The 22127-nt window shown below is 38.4% G+C and overlaps 1 protein-coding gene across 1 annotated transcript in view; it reads right to left on the bottom strand.

Annotated features, from left to right (window-relative positions):
* Positions 1-21838, bottom strand: part of ANKRD10 (ankyrin repeat domain 10) — a 33778-nt gene extending 11940 nt beyond the window's left edge. The window contains exons 1-4 of the mRNA XM_045567623.1: positions 21462-21838; positions 17548-17700; positions 14309-14400; positions 2526-2761 (exon numbers count right to left, since the gene is read on the bottom strand). Coding sequence (XP_045423579.1) covers positions 2526-2761; positions 14309-14400; positions 17548-17700; positions 21462-21671 — 691 coding nt within the window. The 5' untranslated portion in view covers positions 21672-21838. The remainder of the gene's footprint in view (positions 1-2525; positions 2762-14308; positions 14401-17547; positions 17701-21461) is intronic.
* Between the last annotated feature and the right edge of the window lie 289 nt (positions 21839-22127).

Genomic DNA, 22127 nt, shown 5'->3' with positions numbered 1-22127 from the left:
TCATGGCAGGAGAAACAAAAACTTATCTAATAACATAATTCAGATTAAGCAAAATTTAAGCTCACATTTAGACAGCAAATCAAAACAAGATGCCAGAAATTACAATGAAAACAAACTAAAGCAGTATCTTGAATTACTAACTAAAAAACTGGTCAAAAAATGGAAATAATTTGAAATAATTCTATTTAAACCAAGAATATCAGGTAATTGGGGAAAAAAATCCTGTTTTAATGATTGATGCTCACTCCCAATACCCCACACATTTCACATCGAGTATGTAACAGTAAAAGGAAAAAAGACAAGCCAGCATTTTCCAGAGTGTGGCAGGGGGTGAGGGCTAAGATGCCCATCTATGTTCACACAAATACAAAATTAAAGACACACACTTAGGTGACACGTCGGGCAAATCTAAGGGCTCTCACCTACTGCAACTCTCAACTACTAGAAAGCTTTAGGAAATTAGTAACTGAAGCTACAGTAAGTAGACAATTTAGGAAGTATTAGTGAAGTTACGGTCAGCAGACTGGGGAACTAGGGACAGCAGCTTTAATGTCCATCTTGGCATAAAGATTTCTCCTGTGATGTTCACAGAAACACTCATCGCTCAGCGTGCATGTGGACAGCTGTTCAACCCTTTAGGTCTACATAGCTGTTTATGTGCAACACAAGTGCCAGGCTCCAACGCCATTTTCTTCCACACGGGCTTCCTCGGGCTGAGGACTGGGAACTGCAGTTTGGGGGGGCTGCAGGGAGAGTTTAATGTGCAGGCATAAACCTCTAGCCACTGGTCAGCCACAAGGGATCCTCCACTAGAGAAGGAAAATCAGAGTGACTCTTCAAACCCAATTCATGTAGTAACAAAGTTTAGGAAATGGCAAGGAATCCTTGGACATGCTTTTCAGGATAGATTTAAGCAATGTGATATTGGCTAATTCAACTGACCTTAAAAACTAGTTTTAAAACCCCTCTAGGTACATTTCTGAATCTGATTAGAATGTTAAGCAATTTCTTTTTAAAAATACCAAACACAAAATTTAAGATTTATCAGCAATGAGGGAAAATAGCATAAATCATTTTTGAAGGACATTTAAACTATGAACATATACCGGTAAACATGTGTAACCCATGTTGAGGGCATAATCAGGATACCACCATTCTATTAAATTAACTGGGCACTAAATGAAACTGCACAGAGTATTTTTAAAAAGTGAATGCTCTTAAAGGGCTTTAAAAACATACCAGAAAAAATACAATGAAACAGGATACAAATAAATAACAAAGCTGAATACATTTAAAAAAAAAACCACCATTTTGAAATCTATATGCATACCTTCATGTCATTATGATCTTTACAGCATCTTTCTAGAAATTATGTCTATAACTTATAGAAATTGACTTTGATAAACTGTTAAGTTCATACATTCATTTCTACAAAGAAGTCACATAATCTCAAAAGTTTCTACAGTGACAAGATTTAAACAGTTGTGAAGTAGATAATTTTTACATTTTATCAACTTTAAAGGAAAAAGTTTCATTTGGATATATTTCAGTTAAATTAAATGAGGTAGGAAAGATAATGTTGACTCACGTGAAATTTAAAGTCAACTAAAACCTCTAAATCTTTAAGTGACTGACTGATACTCAGGTTCTCCCCATGCTACACTTAGGGCACAACTGTGTATTTATCCTCAGTAAATCATATCTGAGGTCATGGGTTTTTCTTTTACCTTATACTCCCGTACCTTTCCCTTTCTATGTTTACTAAATATTTCTGCCAAGCTATCAATCTGTCTTCTGATTAAGATATCTGATATACAATCTTTTTCCTATATGAAAGGGAGGTTTTTCAAATTTAAGACTAGCTGAGACTTGTGCTTATATGCAAACTCTAAAACTACCTTTAACAAAAAAGGTGAAAGAATACTTAAAACTAAAACAACTTACCTTGGAGACTTAAACCCTCAATATCAAACTAACACACCAGATCTCACTGTGGTAAGTGAGCACACATTATTACTATGTGGGGTATGAAGACCAGCTGAGGGCAGATCACAGTGCAAATGTAATAGCACAGAAAATATTCACCTTCCCAAATGTGAAAATATGTTTTACTGCCAGACCATTGGCAATTTTAATAAGCTCAGGAACATTCACAAGAAGCAAATAAAAAAAAATCAGGCATAACGGCAGATTCTTTTAATAGTTATATTTCAAACAGATACAACAAATGAAAAAAAATCTTTCTAATCCATGGCAGGTAAACATGGGTGCTCAGAAGTTATATTCACATTTACATTTGGGCTGTCAACATTCCCCTCTTACATACCCACCCCCCAGCCGCCCTTTGGTTAAGTGGGCCGTCTTCACACAGTGGCATGTAGGAAAAAACCTCCGTCACTGCACAAGAATCCACCAGGCACATTACCACTTCTTAAGTGAAGGTCTCATCTTGAAGGCACGTTCAGCCATAAAAAGAAAACTATTACAGAAAACAAGTGTTTTTTCCCACCACAAAGCGGTCTCACCTGCAGTTCTAGCTTTCTTTACTCCAAAGGATTCTGAGTCTTCCAAGCTTCTCTTTCGATTTGTTCCCACACTAATATGATTAGGAAATATACTCTGATGACCCCCATTCAAGGTGCCGTTATTATAGAAACGGTTCAGATGGCAATTCTGGAGGTTCAAGAGAAACTGGGCACACTCCTGGAAACCCTGGGTTTGTGCAATGTCTGCTGCCGTCAGGCCACTGGCATTTCTCAGGCTGTGCGACACAAAAACACTGAATTACACACCACCCGCACGCCAGCCCGGTCTCTGCTCCTGCTGAACTGACTAGCTATCTGAAGGTGACACGAAAGAGTAAACAAAATTTACAGCAAATCTTCATTAAAGAAGTAGGTAATCAACCTAGCTCTGTAACTAACTTCTCTTACACACATTTGATTTCTAAGCAAGATTTGGGAGATATTAATTTAAAAAAATCAATATACTAAACTTTAAAAAAAGGTATCTTCCTATTTAACTTCTCAAAATCATGTTTTTTGTTAGTCTGAAGAAATCTAACTTTATGCTAAACTTCAGACTTTACCTGAAACTGAATTCCATATTATCTGCACTTAATTTTAATAACCCATTCCTTTAGCTTGAGTAAAATCATAACAAACAAACATGTACTGAAAAATTGTCCATGGCATTCATAACAACTGGCTTCCTAAAAATAAAATAATGGCTTACCAACAAGCCAGATTTTATGCTAACACGTGACACTATAAGTGGAAGTTTAGAAGGACATCCTGACATTAAAGTAACCTATCAGACTTGAGATCTGAAAAGCTGAGTGTTTCTGTGTCTTGATTTTTTTGGCCTTGCTTAGGAAAATTTGCAGGAGTGTTACATTTTGGCACTCGAGAGCACTGAAGTGGATATTTCCTCTGAACAGCCTATCAACAGTGTCCTCAAAACTCATCCACTAGACTAAGAGTCCTAACAACCAACATCTTGTAATACTTGGCTAATCACTAAAAAGTAAAGGTCTGTGTCTTCTACAGTAGCTAAGACTCAGATTAAAGCAGGAAGTTGATGGCAGAATATAAGTGAAAGACCTGAATAAAATATAAAAGAGTAAATTGAACTTATAAACCTTTAGAACACTGAATTAAAATTGAGGGACCAAAAGCAACTCCATGTTGAAGTTCCCCTGGAAGACAAGAATATACACTGCTCTGTGAATTAAACCTGTAAAAAAGCAAACATTCTGTTAGCTGCAGGTTGATAAACTGAAACTGGAGAAGTACTAAACAGCAAAGATAACTCCTGTGCCTGTTCAGCAAGCTACACTAGATACATAGTAAAGATGTGATAAAACAAAAGCCTTATTTTGTGGCAATGAAATAACCAATCCAGAACTCCAATGCTTGTGTTCACTGGGGTTACACAAACACACATATGCACACAAAAACCCAGAACATTTGAGAACGAAACCTTCAGAATCAGGGACAAATAATGTTTCTTTTTTAGTTTGTAAGAGTAACAATAGCCTTTATTCATATTTCCAAGCATCCATAAAGCTCTAATCTCAGAAATAAGGCATCTCCGTGGACACTCACTAAACATGTCTCTACTTTTTAAAGTATGAGATAAATGTATTATACATTTTGAAGAAAGATCCAAACCCAATTTGATCAGATAGAAAAGACGACGACTTGAGAATCACAGAAATCAACAAAATGTTCTCAAAAATAGAAGGCAGCTATGTGCAGGTCTATTAGGGACTAAAACTGACATTAATTGCCCTAAGATTTCACAGCTGTGAATTTTGATGATTATTATACTAGTATTTCATAATATTTTTATTTTGATAAAGATTTAAATGAAAAGGAAATGCCAAAGTGTGGGTAGATTAAATTACATTAAATTATAATGGAAATTGTATGTGTACAAACATCAACTATTGAAATTTAACATACACAAATATTAAGTGTATAGCTTAGCTGTATAGCTGGATGATTTTTTAAAATGGTATTTCATTTTCACAAGATATCAGAAGTGAAGAAGGCCTAGAAAGGTCTACTCTTGTCAAGAATGTGAATAGAAAAATAAGTTGCCATATGAAAATTTAAAACTCTTCAAAATTTGAAAAGATGAAGACTGAGAACATAAAGTTGATAAAATGATCACTTCTATAGAAAAGGATAGACTTGCTCTCCAACATCAAAGAATAGAGAAGCCTTCGCTTAGCATTAGGACAAATAAAAGTACCAACTTAATAAAGCTGACAGTAAAGATTACTCTTTAGTGGATCAGAGAAAAAAGAACAGCAAATAGATTTTTTAAATGGCATTTATTAATACAATCACAAATGCCAGTTCACTGAGGAAAATTAAGATGCTTAAGGGGTATGCCAACATCTTAAGTTGTTAAAAGAACATCTAAAACACAACTCCTTTACTCCACATTCAGAAGCCGAATACTAGACTGAATTTGGGTGAGAAGAGCAAGTTTACTGTTCTTCCAAGGAACTACAACCTTAAGAAAAGGCAACAAAATGTCAGTATGTGGAAATTACTGGATATTTTAAATGTCTGGGAATATCCGCCTGCTTCTGGCTAACATTGGCAAGGTCTCCCACCTTGCTTCTCCCCTACCAAAAGCAGTTACATACCTGCAGGGCACTGTACTTGCACTAGAGCCAACCAAACTTCCATGTGGTTTTACGTTATTAATTCTAAAATTTACTTTAAAAGAGCTCAAAAGAGGAATTATAGTCAACTCATGTTATGTGCTCCTCCTATGTATGGACCAAACAAGCAGGAAAGAATAATCACAAATCAAACTTCTACTGGTTTCTCACATAATTCTGGGGGACTGAAAGTTAGACATGACAGGGAGATCAAAAAATTCTAGAAAATGTATTGAACAGATATCAAAATCTGTGAATATAGTAATTGCGAAAGAATTAGAGACTGTAACTTTGCTCAACATTTACGTGGCTCTATCTGTGCAGTACTATCAGAAATATGAACATATAGTATGTGTTCTTTCTCCGCTTCTAGCGAGCTATTTCCACTTTGGTATCTCTGCTACTAGGGACTGGATGCATACAACATACAGTTTAACTGAACGGCATTTATATTCTCAAGCAGAAGGATCTGCTAATGCCCGACGCTGGTGCACAATAAAACCAGCCACCACTCCCTCTCCCGCTTTCCTACATTCATTACCTCCACTCTCTATCCCTGTTTGAAATACCCTAATTCTTCTCTGCTCACATTAAACTTGCAAGTGGTAGCTCAACTGTGTAGTGCACATAACAGAAATTGGCTGGAAATGATCATTAGTGATCACCTAATCCAACGGCAGGCACTTTTTCTATAAAGGACTAGACAGTAAACATTTTAGCCTTTACAAGCCATATACCCTCAGTCCCAACTACTCAATTCTTTTGTTGTAACCTGAAAGCAGCCTCAGACAGTTGAGTGTGGCTATTTATGGACATTGAAATTTGTATTTTATTTAATCTTATGTGTTAGGAAACATTTTGATTTTTGTTCAGCCATTTTAAAATGTAAAAACCATTCTTAGCTTATAGATCATACAGAAACAGGCAGCAGGCCAGATGTGGTGAGTTAACATTTAACCAAACAGATGATACTGATAACTATTCTTTTATTAATATTTTAATTGACACATAATTGTACATATTTATGGGGTACATTCAAAGTTTCAGTACAATGCACAGTGATCAAATCAGGGTAATTAGTATCCATCACCTCAAACATTTATCATTCAAAATCTTCTTATAGCCATTTAAAAATGTTATGGTTGACTACAAGTCACCCTAGAGTGCTACAGAACACTAGAACTTATTCCTCCTATCTAGCTGTAATTTTGCATCCTTTAACCAATTCCTCCCTATACTCTCTCACCTTTCCCAGCCACTTCCATAAAATCAATTTTTTTAGCTTCCACATATGAATGAAAACATGTAGTATTTATCTTTCTCGGTCTGGTTTATTTCACTTAACATAATGTCTTCTAAGCTCATACATGTTGCTGTGAATGACAGAATTTTGTTTTAATGGCTAAATAGTATTCCATTGTGTATATATATATCACATTTTCTTTATCCATTCATCTGCTGGTGGACATTTGGTTTATTCCAAATCTTAAGCTATTGTGACTAGTGCTCAATAAACACAGGGTGTAGATATCTTTTTGATATACTGGTTTTCTTTCTTTTGGATATATACCCAGTAGTGAGATAGCTGAATCACATGGTAGTTCAATTTTTAGTTTTTTCAGCAAACTCCATATTGTTCTCCATAGTGTCTGTACTAGTTTACATTCCCACTAACAGTGTGTATAAAAGTTCCTTCTTTGCATTCTATCAGCATTTGTTATTTTTTGTCTTTGATAACAACCATTCTAACTAGCGTGACGTGACATCTCATTGTGGTTTTGATTCTCTTCAGAATGAAGAAATCTTTCACCTTTTACTATTCCTCTACTCTTAATAATGGATTTTCTGAAAAATGTCTATTAATCTCATGCACTTAATATTAAATTCAAAAGATAACTTTTTAAAAGTTGCCAAATCTGTAACAAAATGTTAAATACCAAGAAAAATATCTAAAGGTAAACTTTAGAAAGACGTAAAACAAAAGACTTGAGAGACCACAGAGAGGTAAAACAATCCTAGAACTCCAAGTGAGTCTTTTCCATTGCATATTCTAAGTGCTTTACAATGCAATCAGGCAAGCTGCTTCATTTGGACAAAGTGAGATCTTCAGAAGTCTGAATTCTTCAAACTATTTTCTACAGTTTAATTTCAAATGTATTACAGACACTGAAAATCACAAGGGTTTCCAAGTAAAAGATTAGAATTATTAAATTATATAGTTCTCAAAACGCTTTCATTTAACAAAAGATCAGGTCTTTAAATTTTATTTTCATATATGCTTTCCTATTAGTTAAGCAATATTTCAATTCTGATGTTTTAACAGTAATCCTGGCTAAAATTTATCAAATTTAAACTCCATTTAGTGTTCCAAGTTAAAGCACATACTAAATCTAAGCTATGCTGCTTTATTTTCCCAAAATTCAAGAGGTGTTGGGCACATAAATGAAAAACTTGATTTATAGGTCCTATGTTAATTTCACATTTGAATCTAGTACTTTGTTCTGTCACAGTACTTCTTAAACAATCTATCCTTCACCCTCCAATGCATAGATATTTACTGAGTGTATTATGTGGACAGGGGTGCTTGCTACCTGTTGGCCGCTCCTGTCAACCTTAGCAAGGCATTAGTAAAGACCATGTTCATCTATCTGCACTGCAATATTTGCACACAGTACTTCAGGGGGAAATTTACAGTATCTGGAAGAAATTGTTTAAAAAGATTCTCAAAAACTGTATTTTGAATGAAAATTGTGGTAGTTATGAAAGCACATTATTTTTAGACTGAACCTTTAAAACACACGGACTTCTGAATTTAGCACCTTGTTTGATGCACACAGACTGTGCCTGACCTAAAATGTGTCTTTATCCATTTCAGACAATAAGGGGAGTGTGCTGTGAGGTCATTCTAAAGCTCCAGCCCACCCTCTCTAGTCTTCCCTAATGTCTATTGTAAAAATCTTTGAAAATGGGCAAATATTTAAAAAAATTAGAAAACAGGCAACTTGATGTTCAAATTGGTTCTAGCTTGAAGTTTTAAATATTAATTTTCTTTAAAAGAAAGCTGGCATGACCAGATTTTTAGGCTGAGAAGCCAAATTCATTGCAATTTATTATGGAAACTACAATGACTACATAAATCTATAAATTCTAGCTTTTATAACATTCACCAAGACTTTGACAAGCAATCACTGAGCAGGCCACTCGTTTCTCCCAATAGTTCCTACTATTCTTTCAAAATTGTAATATAAAAACATGAGATGACATAGAATAATCTTTACTATGAACTAAATGTTCTGCCAAGTAACTGGCAAAACCAAATCAAACTAGCACTAACCTTATTAAAGTTAAGACAAATGCTTTATATACCCTATTTTCTGTAATATCCTATCCAGCATATTAAAATTTATCATATATAGTAAGTACCCACACAAAAAAACTTTAAAAATCCAAATCCTTTCTGCCACCAGCCACTGCTGCTGGGCAGTGTCCTATTTAGTTTCCACTTATAGTGCCACAATCCTAGATTAAAGAAGCCATTCTGATAAGGACAGTTTTTGTTGTTGTTTTTTTTTTTTTTAATTTTGAAAAACCACAGATCAGGAAATACCTGAAATTCAATTTTAGAATCCAAGTTGTCACCATCATCTTCAGGATGTTTTCTTATTGTTAATGCCATGTGACAATAAAGGATAACCACAATTTTTATATAAATAATATTTCTGTTAAAATTCTGATCTCAACTTAGCTATTGTTAGTTTACAAATAAAAAGGTAGATATCATAAATTAGGGTAAGCAAAGCATGCAAATCTAAAGAATCTATATCTGAATTCCTAGATTAGCATTAAAACCAATCACCGCAACAAATACCTCAACAGTATGCCTTGTGTGCAGAAAGGAAGCGATACTGAACATTCAATGCCACAACTGTAAGGTTTTCGGAGAAGCACCTGTGGCAGTTTCAGCAGTTTCTATATGGAATGCTCCCCCTTTCTAGGATTACTTGAAAAAATCAAGTCAATTCGAATTACGTAGCTGTAAAACATTGACATGTGTAGTTTTTACAGATTCAGAATCTTCTGTGTGATTTAAAACGGGCAATGGTTCATAAAACAGGAAACTTAAATAATAAGGGATCACATATTTGCAGGCAACATTGGATTAAAGATACAAACACACAATGAGGTGCAGAAGCACATTTACTGAGCTTAAGCCACTGTCGTGTGACCACCTCGACCATGAGCGACTGCTCTAAAACACTGCCTTTTAAATTACCTTCAGTAATTTTTTAGCATGAAGCCAATTTAAATATGTCAATATTTCAACAAAAGTTTAACAGTATGGACTAAAAACCATCAACTCACGATTCTGGTTACTTTAAAATTTGGTATGCTGTATCTCAAATACATTAGTAACTATTCCTAGATGGAAATAAGCAAATACATGGAATCATTAAAAAAAGAAACATTACTAAATGTCCATTTGTACAGACAAAACATTAGCAAACATCTAAAATTTCTTCAGTAAAAGAAATTTTAACCCTTTGGTATCCAAACTCTTATATAATTATGAAGACTTTCTTAAATATATTCTTCAGTTAACAATAGGAAGAAACTTTTCTTTTAAAAGTTTCTACCTGAATAAATTTGGTGCCAAGTTTTCATTTCAAGTTCAATACTACTGAGGATAGTTTTACATTGTAACTGAACCATGATTATGTTTGCATACATTAAAATACAAGAGCATAATTCAAGGAGTTGGATGTAATATTTAACATGCTCACTATAATTTAGTAAGGATTTGGATTTAGAAATCATTGGTTTTACGTGAATGTACTACACAAGCGTGGTTACACTAATATTAAAGCCTATACATTATATGAGCTGTTATGAAATATAATCAAAATTTTACACTTAAATTTGTCAACAACTCTGGAATACCGTCAGCCCACCATCTGCTCCTGTCTGGCAGGCAAACTTCGATAGCTATCTTAGGAAATGATTCCTCCATTCTGAAACACTTTAAGAAGAACCAGGAAGCAGCAAGATCAAAGAAGTTTGCTACAGTGATGATTAGATAAAAGAGGCAAATACCAGGAGGTAACAATGCCTAGGATTCGGAGACTCTAAAATCAGAAAATACTAATTCAGAGTCTTAATTCTGATAAATTTCATAACTAGACTATTATTCTGAAGGACAAGTAAGTGAACAAATGAAGACATAAATTTCAAAAATGAGTGGCTAATAAAGTAAATCTGGGTTACATTTGCCAAGAGCCAAAAGTTGCAAATGAATTTCTGACCCTAATATTAAATATGCTCATCATCTGTATTTGCCATAATGAAAATCTGGCTTCTAGAAAGAGATCTACGGTAAGCAAATAAAGGCGGGTCACAAATGTCACAAATTATATTAACAAACCAAACTAAATTGGTTTAGTTTGGCTTAAGAATTTCTAAAAGTTCAGCAGCATTCTTTACAACAATAAGTCTATTAACATCACATTCTAAACTTTTGTTATTATAGCCAACTGTGTCTGTTTTCTAAACTAGGCAAGAAAGACTTTTCTAGAGTGAGTCACTGAACTTGCTTATGTAAGGCTATAGATGCTTCTCCCGCTAACTAATGATAGTTAAGTTTCTCTTGGGATCAAAATAATTAAGTTAAAATGTATTACTATGTAGCCCACTTGAATATCTAGTTGCCACAGAATAAACGGCTGCTAAAGAAATCCACTCCTACAGAAGGGTATGAGACTTTGCCATTCAATACTAGCATCTACATATGCGTTCATCTGTGTATGTGGTATTAAGATGGACTAGCAAATTTGCCTGACATGCAAGTAATTCTGGTTTCACTCTAAATCCAGCTAAGTCCCTTTACTTCTATTCACTGGCATAAAGCTATTTTAAAATCTCGTTGATATGGAAACATTCTCCACTTTATCTCTCAAGAAAATAAAGATAAAGAAGTAGGCAAAATTAACCGGTACCAAGTTACTAAAAGTAAAGCTAATCCAAGACTCAAAATCTGTTATTTACAATGTTAGTAGTAAAAAGGTCTAAGTATCAGCAGACAGTCAGCAAGTTTTCAAGTCTTTTTCCAAAATCACATGAAGACTTAACCTTACGCTGTCACTTATTCCATGATCCAAAGGAAAAATGAGGTGACGACTTTTTCAGGTTTGTATATGCCCTTCTTCCCATCAAAACCCTGAGGGGGAAGCAAGCAGCGTTCAAATACTGGCCATGATGAAAAAACTTAACTAAACCACCAAAGCAAGATGAAAGGTGAAGACAACTTAACACACTTACTGAAAACTCCAGGCTTAGACACAGAAGTTTAGATCCTTTAAAGTACACAAACATTTAGTTTGGTCACAGAACTGAGATTGAATGCTGTGTATTTTAATTTTTAGAAGTAAATAATGGCAAATAATGACCATCCTATAAGCCAGAAATAGAACTTCACATAGAAAAGAAAACTTGGCACCAAAACTCAAGATTTAAAATAAGAAAAGAAAAAGAAAGTCCATTAACATACTCACGTGTGGTGCTAGAAAATTTAATACGATGCACAGCAGCTGAAATGCGTTATCTTACAGATGCAACCTACATTAACAAGTAAGTTATGTAACAAACCGTTCTAGCCACAGACACTTAATTGTACTTGCCCTCATCATCTACCTGATGTCCAAAAAAGCACAATTTAAGACTTTGGCCACTTTATGTCACAGAGATATAAAAAGCAAAGCAGGAACTAAGAGCAAAATTATTAATTAAAAAATACTGACATAAGGTAGCTTTTAATCTATTCACAGGAAAATGAAAAATTTATATTTTCTCCTGAATGTTATAGCATGTAATATGAAGAATAATTCAGCCCATTCTGAACAGGGAAAAATACATAACTTTAAATTAACTGATCTTTAAAAAAAAAAAAAAAAAGGAGGGGGGTGTATTATTTGCTAGGACTACACTTTACCATATGAGTAGCATTATAGGGAACAAATTAAAAAAGACCTAAATACCATTATTTGGGGGATTCAAACTGTTATATGTTGGTAGACTAACATGGGTAAATTATAAAAATGTGCAGAACAGGTATCAAGAAGCAATTTACAACTTAAATTATGGCAAAACTGACATTTTATCTGTATGCTAAAACTAAGTAACCACAGATGTAATAGCGATAAATTACAATGACTTGTGCTTTATCCCCAGGCCAAAGACTTATAATTTTAAGAATTGCTTTTGGCTAGGTAGCTCAGGTTAAATATCTCTTCTAAAAAAATCTGAAAGCTCAGTCCAGGGAAGTCACCATAATGCAGGGTCTTGAGGGGTGGCTCTTATACTGAGAAGGAAAAACAGACTGGCACCTGAGGCCATCTCAGCCACACCTGGTAGAAAAGAGACACTTGAGGGCCCTGTAACCAAGGACAAAATTGTAAATAAAAATTCTCATTTTTAAAAAGACACCTACTAAAAAAGGACATTGTGATAGATATTTATTGGCTCAAAGGATTAAGCTATCCATTAAAATGAATGAAACTAATATCTTTGTAATGAAATGCTCTGGACCAATTAGAGTATTATTTAGAAGAATAAGTCGTTAAAAAAATCAACTTCTAATTATTTCAATAATGACAATTAAGCAATTTAATCAATTGTTATATGACTCTGTATTTTATAATCAAAGCTTCTGTTATTAAAGATTTGTTTTTAATCTAAATACAGCTAAGAAAAATGCCTATATAACTTTGCTTTAAAGCAACCCATTGAGAATTCTCTTAATATTCTAATATATAATATGTATTCATATTATCAGTTCTTTTTACATTACCTTACGTCATAGCTACATATGAAGTCACCAGGGTCCCTGCAATGTAGCAGTAGATAAAGGCCATATATATAACACTATGTCACTACATAAGTAAAGGATCCAAGCCCAATCTAATGATTGATCTTGACAATAAACTTAATGAAACAGAAGCTAAGATACTAAGAGACTAACGACAGCCTCTGGTACTTAGACATGCCTTGCATTAACCTCTATGGTTTTGCTGTCCAGGATCTATTTTCAATATTTATTATAATACAGAGTCAAAGCAATGAAATGGAAACCAAAGGGTTAAACTAAGTTAGTTTTGTGGGTTTTACTTCTCCCAAAGTCTAAATTTTCACATTTCCAATTAGAATAATGTGGTTTATAATTAATCATTATGAATCATTCATAACAAGGTAAAACAAAAAAGCTGGTATTATCAGTTATTTTGGTTATTACAGCTCTATAGCTTACACTCAACATTTAAGGGTGAAAACCGCATCCATTTTGTTAATGCTGTGAACTGCAGAAGAAAAATTTTTATAAAATAAATTTTTAAGAGAAAGTTAAAACACATGAATTTAACACCTAAAATAAACGTATAATGCCATGTCTAGCTAATATCTGCATACAAGATCACATTTCTAAATTAAAAGACTGTAATAAGATTGTTCTATCAAATTATAATCTAGTTGATGTAAACTGGGCTAAAACAAAGACATTCTAGAACAACGCATCACTATCAGAAACTCACAACAAGTTTGAAGTCTTTAATGCATAGTCCTATCTTCCTAGGAGCTATAAATCATTAAGTCATAATAGGCTTTAAAACATCATGTTCTCACATCTGCTAAGATGAGGAAATCAAAACGTAGAAAAGCTAACTGTCTTCAAGAATTTTTTGAGCCAAAGAAGCCTGAAAAGATATTCTAATCCAAGCCAAGCTTCTTGTTTTGAAATCAAAACTTGGCAAAAAAAAAGTCTGAAGACTCGCCCATGGTGACACAACTAGTTAGGCAGAGTCAATGATGCCAAGTTCCAAATCTAATTAGTTAACTGTTTTTTCCATCCAAATACTCTCTCTCATGACAAGAATTTGGAGGCTGCTGTGAAATTAAGCCTCTTCTGCTACTGGTCAACTTATGCCACAGGACTGTCCTCACTAACACCAACTAGTCTAAAAGGCAATTTTACATTACTAATTTTAAAAACAAAGTTTCAGGACTTTTGCTTGCTCTAAGTACTGCCTGTAAACACAACATCCTTCACTATATCTTTACTTGGGAAGAATAAACAAAGACACTTACTCGATGTAGGCCCCATTCGCCACAAGGGCACTGACGCATTCCAGGCTCCCAGAGCGAGCCGCCTTGTGAATGGGAGTTTCACCCTCACAATCCTGAAACGACAAAAAGCAACACACACACACACTCAGACCTAACAAAACTTCTGCCATTTTAAAGAAAAATAATTAGCATTTAAGCCAAAGATGATCTCATTCATCTTTGAAATAAAACACTGTGGTGAGTAGGATTTGAAGCAGAGCACAGAAATCTCCACGTGGAGAGAGGATAAAGCCAATCAGGGAATGTTTAGCTAAGGCCAATGACCAAGCACCTCAGGGCCCCTCCAGCAGCGAGGGTATGAATGCTCTCAATGGTGATTCACAAACCATTTTATGGTAGATCTTAGCACAAATGTGTTGTACATTAACTCAAAATAATTGTAACAAATAAAAAAAAAAAGATACTTCACGTTAAAATAGTGATCGAGGCCAAGAGATAGCAGCACATAACAGCCACGGGATGGCCTGATCCACCCACGTTCCTCTGTGCCTACCACAACACTAACCTGAATCAGTGGCACCAATGTCTTACTTGAGTTTTCTATTTTGAACTGGCATTGGGAACACATTTTAGACAAGATGGTTTGGCAAACAGAAGGGTGAACAACACAAAGGGCAAACACAGCAAGCTCTGCACGAGAATCGGATTTATGCTTTAGAACTCCACGATGGCGGTGGCAGGAAAGACATAACACAGGCAGAAGGAAGTGAGCAGACCCAGGGAAACTACTGCGGCAACTAAAGTCATCTAAAAAAAAGCTTATACTGTGCGGTAAGTAAGAGACAAACAGCAAATGTAATCAAAGGTACAAGCCATCAAGAGAAGAAAACGATTTCTGTCAGAAAAATTAAGAATTTGTGGCTGGGAGTTCTGAGGGCTCAGTAGCAATTATACTTCAAAGCCACCGCAAGCTGGACTTGGCAGCAGGCGACCACCACATAATCAAGGGATAAAGATAAAAAGCAGGAGTGGGACAAGTGTGGCTGGTGTGTGACACCAGAAAACAGTTCACTCAACATTCAATAAATATCTGGGCTCTTTCACCAATGCATTAACTCACTGGAATTTTAAAGCTGGGGTGGGGGGGCCACCCAAAGCTAAAACAAACAGTGGTAGATTCATTTGCAGAAAAACAGAGTAGGAAAGGCTCCACTGCTTAGCAGAGGGAAAAGTATGTCCATTTATTTAAACAGGGGTCTACACAGCTCTGAACAGAATACAAACAAAGATCTAAACAGAAAAATCTCATTTTTGAAGAAAGAGAAACACATACAACCATGTGGCTATACAGGAAACTATTTAGTAAACTCAGATTTTTAAAAAAGCAAAAACCTAGCCCTACCCTCCCAAAAAGGAGAGGACAAAGAAGCAGTACAAAATAAGGACAAATAAAAATTACACTGACATTGCCAGGAAAACTAAACTGAGATTTAGATGAGGTTTTTGCAACCCCTCCCCCCAAAAAAAGTTTTAAAAGCTATCCTCAGAATAAGATGAAATAAAGAAGGGTTTGTTACCTTGGTATAGCAACAGATGATGAAGAAAAATCAAAACTACCCAGCTCCTGTTTAGTGTTATACAAGGAGAGCAATCTTTAAGGGCAGAACACATGAGACACCAGGAATGCATGCACACAGAGCAAAGACCATGTGAGGATACAATGAGGCGGCAGCCAACTACAAGCTTAGGAGAGATGCCTCAGAAGAATCAAACCTGCTGACACCTTGATCTTGAACTTTTAGCCTCCAGAATGGTGAGAAAATACATTTCCGTTGTTAAAAAAAAAGGGGGGGGAGGGGGAGGAGGGCAGAACACACCCTGTTTAAAGGAATTTGCCACCAAAAGCTTCCAAGAGTAACAGCCATGTGAAGGGTACCCAAGTCTCCAGCTCAGACCAGTCACCTCTAAACTATGGCAAACTCTGGTTGATAAAGGGACTGAGAGTGGTGCCAGAAATCTGAAGACAGGCCAGTCACCTTGATTTTTAATATAGGTGCCTAGCCTGTCTAATCTAGATACTACAAACTAAAGGCAACATCAAATGCCAGCTACATTCTAGAAGAGGTATTAAAGAGAAGGCTTGCAAATACTTACCTAGGCTAGTCAATACAGACTCTAAAAACAAATCACATGAAAGTTGACTTCACTTCCTCTTGGGGAAACCCAGACACTGAAGCTGCAGAAAGCACATCTGCATTTCAGTAACCGCCTAGGCTCGCCTAAGAGATGGCCAGTCTGTAGTATTCACCTTGAGGAAAATGAACTTAGAACTGTTAGCAGCTAACATGCCAAAAGATTAACAGACTAGAAGATGAGTTTGCTATGCCAGGTTCAAAAAAATTAAATGTACACAAGCAATGAAGAATGAGAAAGACCTGGATCTGGCTTTGTAAGAGTTTCTATAGAGAAATGAGAAAAACTGATTACCTCAAGATGAGTCAACAGTGTGTTGGGCCAGCTAACAAAGGGCCATGGTGACTTCAAGGGTCACAGGGTGCCCACCACAAGAGAGGTCTGGGGACTGCTTCAAAGCAGACTCTCTAATGGATGCTTCTACACCCAGATGCCTGTCTTGTGCAACCAAGTCCCTAATAATCTGAACACTTGTGTGCACGTGTGTTTCATTTAGGTGAAAAGATACTGAAAACACACCATGAAAAAAGTGGCACAATTATGTTCATGTTTGCATACTTAATCTTAAATCCCAAGTCTGTGCATCACTTACTCTTCCCACTTAGTAAATAATCCTTAGCTACTTATCTGCATCCAGTCATCATCCCTAACTTGTATCTGAAACAACATTAACTTACTTCAGAGCTGACTTAATAGTCCTGTTTTTGCTAGCATGAATGTGTTTTTTAAATAATTATCTGTGGGAATGAAGCTAAGGCAGCTGTGAGCAGGGAACCAGGAAACTTGGACTCCAGGCCTGGCTCCTTTAATTATCAGCCATAACCCTGGGCAAATCACCCTGGACACAGTTGATTACCTTGAGTCACATAATAGTCACCTATAAAGCACTCTATAAACAAAAAGCATTGCTATAGAAAGGGCCTATTACCCACAATTAATTGAAGAAACAAATTCCAGTTTGCCCTCAGGTAAAGATATCAAACTCTAATTAAGGTCTCAATTTAAAACAGTACCATGTGCATAATTATAACTAGAAAAAGAAAAAACAAAAGCAAACAGTCAATCACCTGTTTGTTAATGTTGGCTCCAGCTTGAATCAGCCAGACTAGGCACTGAGGATGTCCTCCAAAAGCAGCAATATGGGCTGGTGTCTGGGAGTACCGCGTGGTGGAGACATTCAGTGTGGCTCCAGCTCGCACCAACTGTATTAAACATTCCAACTTCAAAAATAGGAGGGGGATGAAAACACGCAGACATGTCAGTTTACTATTAAACATTATACAAACAGCCTAAATTCTATAATGGTGATAAATGGTATTTTTGTTATTGATTTTTTCATTTAAGAGAACAAATTAAGTCCTTCCTTCCCAATACCATGCAAATTTTAAAAGGCATTTAAAAGAACATTTCTCCTTGTCCTTATAAAAAAGTTGGAGCATAGGAATAGAAAGAAATGCAAAAAGACTAACACCATACGGATTTAAATATTTTGGTTTCCCTACAATGAATAAACCCCCAATCAGAAAAGATTAGAGTGCATTACTCAAAGCCTTCTACCAAAACTGGGTTTTCTGCACATACTATTCAACACAAAGAAAATCCTGAAGTAACTCATAGCTTACAAAACTTTCTGTAGCCACAGTAAACTATAGTCAAAGACTGTTTTCTATACTGTGCACAACTGCACACTTTTATACAACCCAGCACTGAATATTCATTCATTATCCAATACTTAATTGAGGCCCCTTCTCCATATTATTTTCTTAGTCTTCTAAAACTGTATAGAAAAAAAGCTATGCAAAAAAAGGCCTACAGCACAGCTGCGCTCTGCACCTTGCAGGTGACTAACAAGAAGACTGGCAAGAGAAGATTTTGTAGCCAGGTATCAATACTATGCTAGCCTCTGGCTAACAGAATTCATCCCGTTCAACAGCGCCAGCGCCTACCATTTTATCAAGCAATTGCTCAGCTCCACGTGTACTCTGATCCTGGCCTGCCTGTTTCCCCTCCTGGATCACAAAGCAGCTAGTAAAAAAGCATGAACTGTAAGCAATTCTCTTTCAAGACGAAAGACCTCACATGAAAAAAGGTATCTGACACTCCCATCCTTATCTATCTCTTTATTAATTTAAGCTTTTCCTTGCAAAGAATAGATCACTTCAGTAAACACTTTTGTGAGATGAACTCACAGCCGGGAGCACACAGATTTCAAACATGGTCTGTCTTCAACAAACTTGAACCTAGGAGTGAAGGCTGACTAGACAACTTTTGTGTATTTTGATTGACTGCCTTTATTAATTTACTGAGTGAAAAATGAACAGATTTTAAACTCAATAAAAATGAAACAAAGATGAAAATCACTGTGTGCCAAAGTGGTTAATCTTTAACATCAATTGAGAGCTCACCAGACTTAAATCTGTCACACATTGGTTTAATTTAGGAAACTGATTTTGAAATTCTGAAAAGATACTGTTCAAGAGTGTATTTTATAAAAGCAAGGTGTAATTAGAGGTTTTAAATAATGTTTAGTCCTCTGGGAACAAATAAGCCTCACAAACCCTTAGGTAACTTGTACATCACTGGCACATTTCTCAGAACACAAGCCTGAACCTATATACAAAGAGGGCAACCGCTGGCAAGGTGGGGCGAAAGCATGGTCTGGGAAGCTGTAGCCCTGAGTAATGGCCTAATTTCTGCTCTGCCAGCTTTTTCTCACAGATTGGCATGGACAGGAGAGAGAGGGGTTTCTAAGACCCCTTCTGTAGCTGAGACAATACAGGCCTAATGATTAAAGACAGCTGAAAACAATAAAGGAATTGCCCCCTAGTAAAAACATTTGGTTTCCACGGCAAATCTACTACTCAAGTTTCTCAGAGATAGAGACTTTTAAAAGTGATTTTAGTTGGTTTCTTTAAAAAAATTCTGGTAAAATACACGTAACACAAAATTTACCATTTTAAAGTAATTATGGCATTTTTTATCCTCAGAGATAATTGGAAGCATCCTTGGGTTGGTAAGTATTTTAAGTGACTATTTGTAATGAGGCTTTAAGCAGTATACAGATTGCACACTGATTATCATGAGATACTGTGTCATCCTCAACCAGGGTACAGAGAGGAAACCAACCATGGAGGGATTCTGCTCAAAAAAGAAAAGCAGTCCTTGACTACGAGAAGACTGTTTTCTCCCCCAAAACACAGGGACAGAAAAGATGTTGAGAACCAACACTTTTAGTTTCCTAAGGCTTAACTTAAAAATAAACCAGAGCAAGAGACACTCTGGAGGGAGAGAAGCCTCAGATTACCGAGTGCCTTGGGAAATCTATTCAAGGCTAGAGGCAGAAGGGCAGGAAAGAGAGTGCTTTAAGTTTTGTTTTTTGCAAGACTGACTTCCCATGGGCACTCATTTTCTGCGGCTGGTACTGGAATAGCACCACTTTAGACAGAGCTGGGGGATCCAACAGCCCTTGAGGGTTGATTAACTTGTTTGCCCCACCCCCACTGTCAAAACTTCATTTCTTAAGTCTCTGACTTTTCCATTTTACAAGGAGAATCAGGAACTGTTTCCCAAAAGATACAAGTGTGCAGTGACATAGCACTACGGACAGCAAGGCACCCGAAGCTGCTCCAGCTGGTACAATAATCTCCCATATATTTCAGCAAAACCATTTCTTTATTTCAACCTAACCTCATTTATGAGGGAAAACATTTACAAATGTTCCTGAATTTGGGAAAGTTTAAAAAAGGTTAATCATTTTTGAAATGCACGGTAAACTCAGTTTAAGACAATTGAGCAAATACCCCAATCGACTTCACAGATGAGGAAACTAGTTATCTAACCTTTTTGAAACCTAGAATAACACTATTTCCTCCAAATCTTTCAATTCAAAAAGCTGAAGGGAAATGTAAAGGCGCCAGAGGAATATGATGCTGCTTCATTTTTTTTTTTTGGTGACAAGGTCTCCCTGTCTCCCAGGTTGGAGTGCAGTGACCTCATCGTAGCTCACCGCAGCCTCCAACTCCTGGGCTCAAACGACCCTCCAGCCTCAGCCTCCCGAATAGCTCGGCCTACAGGCACAAGCCACCGCGCCCGGCTAATGTCTTCTTTGTAGGGACGGGGTCTCGCTGTGTTGCCCAGGCTGGCCTCAAGCGATCCTCCCACCTCGGCCTCCCAAAGTAGGATTATAGGCAAGAGCCCGAGTACCCGGCTAATGCTACTTAATCTAGCCACTTTCACAGTAATTCAGAGCCAGCACAAATACAACTACTAATTTTACTACACCTGCGCAAGCAAAAAATTTTAAAAACAAATGTGACTTTCTATGCCCTAAAAACATGGAAAAGCGTCAGCATTTCACTTACACGACCACCTGGGGACTTCCCAATCTAATCAGGTCAGTTAGTCCACAACTGAAATCACCTCAAATACCACCTGCAGCTAAAAGCGAAGCTGCCACAGGGCAGAAGCGGAAAGGACAATCGCCGCGGCCCGGCTCACCCTTCGAGCCGCCTAGGGGCCACGGGTAGCGGGAAGCTTCCCGGACACCTGGCTCTCTCGAGGGCTCAACGCCTCCCCCAGGACTCCTGCCCAGGCCCGTGCCGCGCCCCACGGCCCTGCCCGAGCCCTCGCGCCAGGCAGGCGCCAGCCAGCCGGACGGACTGCAAGGCCGAGCCTCCCGGGGCCCACCCCGCTGGAAACACGCACAGCCCGGCAGTCATCGCACATGCGCCCTGGGCTCCGCCGGCCGCCCACCCCGCTTCCGTCCCGCGTTCCCGGCACGCCACGCGCCCACCCTATGCCAGGACCCGGACCAAGCGCCGCCACACATGCGCCCTAGGCCTCTCCGGCGCCGGTGGCGCCGGTAGCGCCGACCCCGCTTCCACCCTGCGCTCCCGGCACGCCCCGCGCCCCCCAGCTCCCGCCTCCCCGACCCCCAACTGGAAAGCCGCGGAAAATGGCGCCTTAAAGCGCCCGCGCCCACCTTGCCGAAGTGCGCGGCCCAGTGCACGGGGGTCCAGCCATAGAAGGAGTCCTCGGCGGCCAGATGGGCGTGCGGCGTCTGCTGCAGCAGCGAGCAGAGGGTGACCAGGTCCCCGTCGCGGCAGGCGCGGTGCAGCGGGAAGCGGAGCGAAAGCAGCTCCTCGCTGGAGAAGCCCGCCTCCACGCCCGCGCCCGCTCCCGCCGCCGACATGGTCTGTCACCGGAAAGCGCGAGGCTAGGGGAGCCGAGAGAACGCGCGGGTGAGGAGCTGAGAGGCCGCAGCCACCCGAACACAAAAGAGCGAGAGCTGCAGCGCCGCCGCGTTCCACAGGCTGCCGAGCGGAGCGCGTACAGAAGGGCAGGGCGGGGCCTGGAGCGCTGGGGCGGGGCCTGCGCCGGGGGCGGGGCCCGGAGCGGCCGGAACCGGTGTCGGGGCCTGGCTAGGGCCAACGCCTGAGGCGGCCAGGGCGGGGGCGGGGCGGCGGGGCATACGCCGGGGCTGGGACCTGACTGTGCCGACGCCCCGAGCGGCCAGGCCAGGGGGCGGGGCCTGGCTAGGCCCGACTCCTGGGGGGCGGGGCCCGGGGCAGCGGGGTGGGGCCTGGGCAGGAGGCGGGGCCTGCGCGGAGGCCGCCGGGGCGGGGTTTCGGCCGCGGCCCCGGGTCCA

This window comes from Lemur catta, chromosome 13 (assembly GCF_020740605.2).
Source record: "Lemur catta isolate mLemCat1 chromosome 13, mLemCat1.pri, whole genome shotgun sequence".
Classification (NCBI taxonomy): domain Eukaryota; kingdom Metazoa; phylum Chordata; class Mammalia; order Primates; family Lemuridae; genus Lemur; species Lemur catta.
The sequence above is the reverse complement of the archived record's forward strand: the minus strand, read 5'-3'. Positions and strand labels throughout refer to the sequence as shown.